Below are 10,239 nucleotides of genomic sequence, written 5' to 3' on the forward strand. Positions count from 1 at the left end.
AGGCATGCGTGGTAAAAGCGTGCATGAATACATCACACATCCTCCCGTTGTTTGTATGGACTTTTGTTGATTGACCTGAAGCGCTGTAAGAGAGACGACATCAACAATACATTTCTGACTCATGAAGCCAATGTGACTCCCCAATAGATGTTTTGCTTCATTGCCTTTCGCTTGACTACACACTTTGTATCCCCTGGTTTAAATATAACCAGGCAACATTGCAGAGTCTATGAAGAGGCAAGTATAACTGGCATCCATCCTTCCCCTCCTGAAGAAAGCAAACCTTGATGGGTCAGATCCTAGTAACTACCGCCCTAGCTCAAGACTCCCTCTGCCTGCAAAAATGGTTGAAAAATCCATGAATGGTGTTTTATCTGATTATATTGAAAAGCATTCCTTTCTGGATACCACTCAGTTTGGCTTTAGGAAGCATCATAGTACTGAGTTGGCATTAATTTCAGCGTCCGAATTCATCAGGCAGACAGTTGATGCGGGAGGCAGTGCGGCACTAGTGCTGCTTGACCTCTCAGCCGCTTCTGATACTGTGAATCATCAAAAGTTGTTGGAAGTCTTAGATAGGATTGGGATTAAAGGGAAAGCATTTGCTTTGCTCAAGTCTTTCCTGGCGGAGCAGGAACAGTTTGTGGCTCTTTCAGATTTTAAGTCACCTAACTTCACATTGCCCTGTGGAGTACCCCAGGGCTCTTCGTTGAGCCCCACTCTTTTTAATATGTATGTTGCTCCGCTGGCAAGACTTATTCGATCTTTGGGCTTCTCTGCTATCTCCTATGCCGATGACACCCAGATCATGGTGTCTGTGACAGGTACACCATCAGACACGGCGGCACAGTTCCACACCTGTCTCCATCAAGTGGGGGACTGAATGGCAGCGAACTGTCTAAAATAAGTTCCGGGAAGACCGTGGTTCTACTTTTTGGTGGCCACATACATTTTTGGTCTCCTGCACTGTGGCCCGCTGAGCTGGGCTCTTTACCTAATCCAGTGAATAAAGTAAAGAACTTAAGAATCATGTTTGACTCTACGCTCTCTTTTGAGGGTCATGCGAACCAGGTTATCTCAACATCCTTCTACACTCTAAAATTTCTTAGAAGGATTCTTCCTTTTATTCCGGCCAATCTACGGAAATTAGTGGTTTCGGCTCTTGTTTTTTCCAAGGCCGACTACTATAATGGCCTTTTTTTTTCAGTTCAAAATATTTTATTGAAATTTTATAATGAACAGCAACAACATAGACATACAAAAATTATCAAATTCATTCCAATAGAAAAGAAAGTGGTCATATTCTTATAAACTTAAAAGGAGGGGGGAAGGGAAACATCTAATAACAAATTATTGAGTAAGCAATAAATAGAGCTACTATGACATATTAACTAGTATAAAAATCGTAAAAAGCATTACAATACATAAACATACCCCTAAGATGCAAAATAGAAATCAACAGGAATCCAAAAAGAGTGATAGGAAATAGGATTATGATTAACCCCAGACAAAGATAATTGAGCACCTCTTCTTGTAAAGATAACCCAAGACCACCAAGCATGAACTGATAACTTAGAAACATCTTTCCAACAAAAGGTAATAGATTTTAACGCAGCAGAAATCAAAAAATCAAAAAGCCTACATTCAAGAGAACTTAGAGATTGTGATAATGTAACTGATTTGCAAATTAACATTTTATATGATAAGTCTTCATGTATATTTAACAATTTCTTAATAAAATCCCAAACTTCTGTCCAGAATTTTGCAATTAAAGGGCAATCAAAAAGCGTATGTCGTAACGAACCAGGATGCAATTTACAATGCCAACAAGTGTCAGACTGAAGGAGTTTAGCCTGGAATAAACGTATTGGAGTCCATAAAGAATTAAATAAAATATAGGAATTGGTTTGATAAAGTGAGACAGGTAACCAACCAGAAATACTTCTAATCCATATAATTTCCCATGAATCATTAGACAATGTAAGTGAAAGTTCATTATTCCAGAAGGTTGCAATCATCGTTATGTTACTTCCTAACGTATTAGATAATTTTTTATATAAAATGGAAACACCATTAGCTTTCAGCGATATAGTTTGGATATACACGGATAGATCAGCTGTAACACTAGTCGGAATAGCTTGCGGAAAGGAATCTAAAATTGAATTAATTAAATATTCATATTTAATACGATCAGATTGGGTTAAACCAAACCTTGTTTGTAGATCCTCAAACGGTATAAAGGTATTGTTGGAATTAATGTCTTGAAGATAAAAAATACCCGCTTTGATCCACGAAAACCAAAATCTAATGTTCCTATTTAGTTTAATGATATTGCTATACCATAATGATAATTCAACAGTGTTATACATGGGGTATAGAAAAATAGAATCTAAATCATTAAAAACCAATTTAGTGGATTTGAGAACGATAGATTTATGAAAAACTGAGGAGGTGTTAGACATAGTTAACAGCGTTGGTAATGGGAACGGCTTCACCATAGATTTTTCAATTAGGAGCCAAGAAGGTGGAATATGTAAAGGGAAATGACTAAACCATATGGCACTTTGTTTTAAAATAAAAGCTTTGTGATAAAGAAAAAAATCTGGGATACCAAATCCAGCATTACATTTAGACATTTTTAATTTTTTATAACTAATGCGAGGTGATTTGTTATTCCAGAGAAATTTGGAGAGAAGTTTATCATTATCTTTATAAAATTTTAATGGGAACTGAGTGGGAATCATGGAAAGAGTATAACATATTTTTGGAGCAATATTCATTTTAATAGATTCCAGTCTACCCCACCATGAAAGATGCAGCAATGCCCATTTAGACGTTTTATCTTTAATATAATCTAAGACAAAATTACAGTTTAAAGTCATTGTAGATTTTATAGATGAGGAAAATAAAATACCAAGATATTTTAATTTAGTCTTTTGCCAAACAATTTCATTCATAGGTATCATATCAGGAGTACAATAAATGTTTAAAGGGAAAAATTCAGTTTTATTAGTGTTTAATTTATAGCCAGACACCATAGAATATTTTGTTATAATCTCTAATAAAGAAGGAAATGAGGATAAGGGGTCACTAATAAATAAAAGTACATCATCAGCATACGCTAAAGTTTTAATAATAATCTCATTAATAATAATTCCTTTAATGTTATCACATTTTCTTATAGATGTAAGGAAAGGTTCAATGCCAATTAAAAACAGTAGCGGGGAAAGGGGACATCCTTGTCTAGTACCTCTAAAAAGGGAAAATTGATTTGAAATTTGGCCATTAATAAATAGACGAGCAGTAGGAGCACAATATAGAGCTGAAATCATACGAATAAAATTATCGCCAAAGTTAAAAGATGATAAAGCATGGAATAAAAATTGCCAATGCAATTTATCAAAGGCTTTTTCAGCATCCAGAGCCATAATTCCTGAAGGAGTAGTTAACGTAAGACCCTGTTCAATGACATGTAATAAAGTTCTTGTATTATTTGCAGAGTGTCTATTCTTTTTTTTTTTTTGTTGAAAAACCTTTATTGACATTTCAATCAATAACAAGTATGGGCCTACAACCCCCCGGGGCCGGCCGCTAAGCAGTCAGAGCAACAGAGATCAAATGTTAACACAGGCAGCACCTCGGGGAGCAGAATCTCCATGCTGATATATTCTCGGCCAGTGAACAGCGCAAGTTGGTCACCAGGATAAAAAAGGTTTTCATTTTATAATAGGGAAAGACGGAAGGATCAGGTGCCGAACAATTTCCCAGCAGCGATAAAAGGCAGGCAAAATAATAAACGTAAGCAATAAACAGCAATCTATCGGATCAATGGCGCAGATACAGGAAATTCAGGATGTGGAAGAATATCATGACCAGTTGCGCCTGCAGTCCCCTGCCCTAAAGCCCAGATAACACCCCAGAAATTGTGTCACACATGAAAAGGCAATGATTCACAACAAAGGAGGTGTACCACGCTGATCCCAGAGAAGAAAAAACAAAGAAGAATCAGAGAAGAAAAAGGAGGCCATGGAAAAAAAAGGGATTAAAGACTAAAGAATCCCCTCCCCCAACCCCCCACCCTGCACCTCTGCAGATGAGTACGGCCCCCCCCCCCAGCAGTGTGCCTGTCGCCCTGGAACCAGACCCGAAATATAAAGAAACAGGGAAAAAGGAGTAAGAAAAGAACCCCACCAGACGGGGGGGTAAAGAGAGTATTAATAAACTGGAGGAGGGCCTTCAAAACATGCCCCCGGCTTCTCCCTCCCGCACAGTATGTTTTCCCCAAAGCAAACAGTAAGCAACACAAAATCGACCATGTCAAAGAAAGATGGGGAGCATTATGCACCTACTATACTGACAGTTATGCCATGAGAGCACGCAACCCCGAGCCCGCCCGCCTATTAGATGACCACCTCTGAAAGATCAGTCTTATCCTTGGCCACTCTTTGCAAATCTGCCCATGCATACCCCTCGACCCGGCGCCGTGTCCAATGTTACACGGTAAAGGAGCGTCCAAAAACGACCAGGAAGCGACGCACACAGGTGGGGTGGAAGTCTCTGAGTACCAACACTGTCAGCATTATGGAGGAGCGTCTTTCCCAGTGCTGCCCCAGGATCTGCACTGCACACAAGGTCCAGGAAGGCAGAATCGGCCAGAGTAGACAACCGTTGCTTGAATTTTCCCCGGATCGCCGGAGGCCGCACACAGGACAAGGCCACCCCCCCCCATTCAGGTCCAATACCTCCGGGACAGCTCAGACCCACAGCCAGCCGATCACACGGTAGTATACTGTCCGGAGTTTCCAGCTGTTCATTAGTCACAGGGGTGGCCATGACATTGTCTTCCTGAGTGCAGTGCAGGAAGTCCCTGTGTACCTGAGGACAGGCAGGCCGCAACTGTCCCAACGCTGATGCCACACCATCAAGCCTACTCCCCAATACCCAGACGCCATGAAGCAAGGTGGAATGAAGGGCACCAAGAGCCTCGAGAAGGTCACAGTACCCCAGCACAGCTCTCTGCGATCGCTCCGCTACGCTCCCCAGAGTCGCACACTCCCAATCCTGCTGTGACCCGGTGGACAGGATGGTAGACTTCATCGTGACAAGATGGCCGCCGAATAGGTCCGACCCGTATTGGGACCGGGACCCAGGGACAAGCGCATCAAGGTCCATGTCGCTGGAAAACAGGGTTTCGGAGGCAGGCAAAAAAAAAAATATATCCTTTATGTGGTCACAGGCAACAGTCGTCCCCACCACGGACCAGCGCCCGCGAAAATCCGGGAGCAGCCCGCAGGAATCAGGGCGAGTTACGGGCGGCGTCCGGGCAGCTCACCGTCGAAGGCAGAGGCAATCACCGGAGAGTCGTGGAACTGCCACCCCGGGCATGCACTTGTTCCGCTACGCTTAGTGGTAGGAACGACCACGGCGAAATGTAAGCCGATAGTCGCACCGCTCCGGTAGTCCGACTCCACCCAGTCACCAAAGGCCGCTGTTGTTAAACTGCCACCCGGCCAAGGTGTCCACTCGAGGTCCCGGCTCCAGGGCTGCACAGGCCGCAAATTGCCAATGCACGTTTCTCCGGCGGTACCGCCGCCAGAAACTTCAGAGTCACTCGATCGGTTGCCGCTTTCATTCACAAACACGGGCGCATAGCACAGGCTGAGGATCTCATGCAGGATATCCGTGCGGGATGCGGAGGTTCACGGAGCCGGGAGTCTACGCTGCCGTCCCGGTCGCCATCTTGGCTCCTCCCCGCAGAGTGTCTATTCTTCATAAAACCAGATTGATCCGAATGTATAATAGAGTCTAGTACAGGGGATAATCGTGTGGCTAATATTTTGGCATATAATTTACAGTCTTGATTAATTAAAGAGATAGGGCGATAATTAGATACAAGGGTGGGGTCTTTATCAGGTTTGGGAAGAACGATAATTAAAGCTTCCGTAAAGGATCCTGAAGTAATTCCCGTAGAGCCAAATGTTGTGAAAAGTTGAAATAATAAGGGTAAAAGATGGGATTGAAACTCTTTATAAAACTCCGCCGGGATACCATCAGGACCCGGAGATTTATTTTTTTTAAGAGATTTTATAGCGGTTAAAATTTCCTCCTTAGTAATTGGAGAGTCAAGCCCCATTTTATCTGATGGAGAAATTTTAGGTAGACCACATGAAGATAAAAAAGAATCAACTAAAGATTCATTATGAAACTCAGGTTTATCATATAACTTAGAGTAAAAATCCAAAAATTCATTCACAATATCTTTATGAGATAAAGCAATTTTACCATTGGATCCATGAATAGAAGTCATTTGAGTTTTATCCTTTTTGATACGTAAGTAATTCGCTAACAATCTTCCAGATCTGTTTGCATTAAAACTAAATTTAGCTTTGGCCTTAGAAATCTGAACACCAGCTCTATTACTAAGAATTGTATTAAATTCATATTGAAGCTTTTACTTCTATATTGAGGGTCATTAGACGAAATAAAAAGTCGTTCATATTCCGCTATTTGCTTTTCTAGCTTTTTAATATTTGCATTAAAGGTCTTATTTTCATGAGCCATAATAGAAATAGTAACCCCTCTAATATAAGCTTTAGAAGCATCCCATCTATTAACCAATGAAGTAGTACCTTCAGGGTTAAATTGAAAAAAACCATGAATGGCAGAGAGGAGCTTTGGTTTATTAAGTTCATTGAGAGCTATACCAGAATTCATTCTCCATCTAGGCTGGTTAGTAAAGGTTGAATTTAAATTTAAAATACAAGAAACCATAGCATGGTCAGAGACATCAATGTTGCCAATCCTGGGGTTACTAACACCGTTGATCAGCTGTTTCGAAACTAATATATAATCGATCCTAGAATGAGAATTATGTGGGTTAGAAAAAAAAGTAAAACATTTTTCTGTAGGGAAGTGTAACCGCCAAATATCAACTAACTTAGTGGTTTGAAGAAATAATGTAAAAGCAAAATAAACCTTAGGGGGTTGGAATTTAGTACGAGATATTCTATCTAATAAAGGATCAGATATGACATTAAAATCACCTGCAACAATTAAAGGTACATTACCAATTTTTACAACCTCCGTTGAAAGAGTAGCCCAAAAAACAGGGTCATCTGCAGTAGGGCCATAAACATTTAATAAAAATAAGATAGAACCATGAACTTTAACCTTAACAATTAAATATCTCCCATCCGTATCTGTAATTTTGCTCAAAACTTGGCAATGTGCTTTTTTCGCACATAATATAGCTACACCATTTTTCTTGCCATTAGCAGGAGAAGAAACAATATTATCAACCCATTTTTTCTTCATATAGTTTAAAATGTTATCATCTATATGAGTTTCTTGTAAAAAACAAAAATCAGCTTTGCAACTACCCAAATAATCCCAAATTTTTGTACGTTTCACAGGATGGCGTAAACCTTTAACATTCAGTGACACTACTTTAATATTAGCCATGACAAAATAAAAAGAGAGAAGGGTTAGAAAGAAGAAGGTCAGAAAAAGACACAAATGTTAAGAAGAAAGTAGCTCCAAAACACACAAAAGGGAATGGAAGAAATAAAACATAGCAAAAAAGACAAACAAAACACATAAATATGAAGATTGGGACGCACACACGCTCTACAAGCATAGCCAGAAACCGCTGGAGCCCAGAATATTATGAGTTATATAAATCTGTCAAAGAAGATCATACATGAAAGAATCAAGTGATAGGACCCTGAGTGTCCATAGTTTGCTGTACTTGCTGATCCAGAAATTGTCGTAGATCTTCAGGACGCTGAAAGGATTTTGAAAAATTATCTTTCCAAATGCGCATAGTTGCAGGGTCAAAAAGGCCATATTGGTATCCAAGGCTTCTCAATCGTGGGCGAAGATCAGTAAATCCCTTACGTGTTGCAACAGTTTCCTTGGCAAAATCTTGATGAATAAAGATTTTGTGACCATTGACCAACAATGAAGGAATTTCTCTAGCTGCTTTTCTGATCAGAACCAAATGATGGTGACGGAGAACTTTAAATATCATTTGTCTAGGCTTGCTATGTTGAGGATTGCGACGTGAAGGAATTCTATGAGCCTTATCGATTTCAAATTTTTCTGGAAATTTGACATTTAAAAGACCAGGAAGTAAGTTCTCTAAGTATAGTCGACAGTTAGATCCCTCAACCTCTTCTGGTGAATTAAATATGCGAAGGTTGTATTGTCTATTGCGATTTTCCATGTCCAAAAGTTGTGAGCACAGAGGTGATATTTTCGCCACAAGTGGAGTAAAAGCGTCGACTTTAACTTTATTGTCTTGTATTTTAATTGAGTTGTCTGAGATTTTCATCGACATACTCGCCATTTCCTTTCGTACATTTTTTATTTCAGTCGCAATAGTTTCTGTATTAGCACGAAGAGCCTGAATTTCCTCCAAAATTAAAGAAAGCGAGGGTTCAGATGACTCCACCACCTTTGATTTTATTGGGGGCGGTGAAATCTGCTGTTTTCTTTTATTTTTATTATCCATTTTTGAGAAAAGATAATAAAATTTGAATAAAAATGAATAGATTATGAGTAAAAAAAAGTGAAAAGAAGCAAAGCAATCCTCCAAAATACTGGTGCAGCAGCTAAACTGGACTAGGGGTGTGGCTAGGCCCAAGCCAGGCCCTTTCCTGAAGTATGCTCCGCCCCCCTGACAGACTAACCAGGCAGTCCCTCAATGCAGAGCTCGGAGCAGGAACCAGGGAGCCAGAAACACGACTTCCCACGATGAAAACAGCCTGAAACCGCTTCACAATGCTGGTAAGCCTGTGATGTTAGCAGCGACCTCCTTTAAAACAAAATTTTGACAGACATTCGGCGTTTTATGTAGAAAAACGGGCGAAAACGCGGAGGAGCTCACCGGGTGGCGGCCATCTTGATTCGCGCGCTCGCGCGTCTCCCTATAATGGCCTTTTTATCAACCTCTGGAAAAAATGTCTGACAAAGTTACAGATTGTGCAAAACGCAGCAGCTCATCTACTGTTGAACGTCCAAAAACCAATCTGTCTGCATGACAGTTAAAGAGCTTCATTAGCTGCCGGTGAAAAGGCGGATTGAATTTAAGACCCTCTGCATAGCTTTCAAAGCCATTCATGACATAGGACCTGCCTTTCTTAAACAGAATTTGCAGCTCTACATCCCAGCCTGTCATCTCCACTCAGCCTATGCTCATAACCTGGTAGCTCCCAGGTTCAAAAAACGTTCTTGGGGAGGAAGAAGCTTCCTGGTCGGTACTACCCGACTTTGGAACTCGCTTCCATTAAGGCTAAAGAAAGAAAACCCTTTCGGTTGGCCTTTAGAAAGGCACTAAAAACGTGGCATTTTATTCTCTGATGTGGTAAAATCTGTCTGGTATCTTTTGGTCTGATGAGCTAGCGCCTTGACACCCTCGGGTGAATGTTTGCACTTTATACATTTCTTTTTCATTTCATTTCAAGTTGTTTGCTAACCCAAGGGGGATTGCCAAGGCAGATCACACCTTGGTTGAAAATAACTTTTTGCAACAGAGATTAATAAACAAAGAGCATGTGGCTCAGCACTATGGTCAGGGATGCGTGCTGTCAAAATCTACATAATTTATAGAGCCTTACCTTACTATGGTAACCTTGAATTACGATTGGCATCTGTTGACTAGTTTTAGGTTCAATCTGCTACCCCAGCTGCTAGCTTTCCTTGGGGCTGGCAGGATGTACCCTCACTAGCCGCTGCGACTAAGAGTCTCCATAGTATACCATGCATTTTGCTTTGTTTTGCAGATACTTTGATATTCCTAGGGAAACTTACATTGTTCCTGTCTTAAAGCCTCACCATTTTAACCAAGCTTTACCTGCCCTGTTGTTTCTACAACTGCTTTCTGCAATATTATTTTTAATGTTGCTAGTATTTTAAAAGCTGCTTTGAGATCATGAAACTCAATGGGCGATTGAATGAATTCTGTACAGCTGGATAGTTTCATGGTACTGTATAAATCTGCTGTTTTTATTTATTATTTGTTTCTATATACTTATTTATTTAAAGTATTACTGTATATATTGTGATGCTTTTATGGTTTTTATGCTAACCGCATAAAACTATCTTTGATTAATTGATTGACTTCATAATAAGGACTAGAAATGTAGGTAAATGGATTTTTTTTAGGATACTAAACAGTTCAGTATACAAACGTAACAAAAATAAGTTCAAGAGACACAACAGTATGGCAGATAGGCTCAA

The 10,239-nt window shown here is 40.2% G+C and overlaps 1 protein-coding gene across 1 annotated transcript in view; it reads right to left on the minus strand.

The window, feature by feature from the left end:
- LOC146782713 (extracellular calcium-sensing receptor-like) overlaps nt 1-9,178 on the minus strand; it is a 44,925-nt gene extending 35,747 nt beyond the window's left edge. The window contains exon 1 of the mRNA XM_085637201.1: nt 8,978-9,178. Within this exon, the coding sequence (XP_085493327.1) occupies nt 8,978-9,178 (201 nt within the window). The remainder of the gene's footprint in view (nt 1-8,977) is intronic.
- Between the last annotated feature and the right edge of the window lie 1,061 nt (nt 9,179-10,239).

The sequence above is a fragment of the Triturus cristatus genome, chromosome 12 (genome assembly GCF_964204655.1).
Source record: "Triturus cristatus chromosome 12, aTriCri1.1, whole genome shotgun sequence".
Lineage (NCBI taxonomy): Eukaryota > Metazoa > Chordata > Amphibia > Caudata > Salamandridae > Triturus > Triturus cristatus.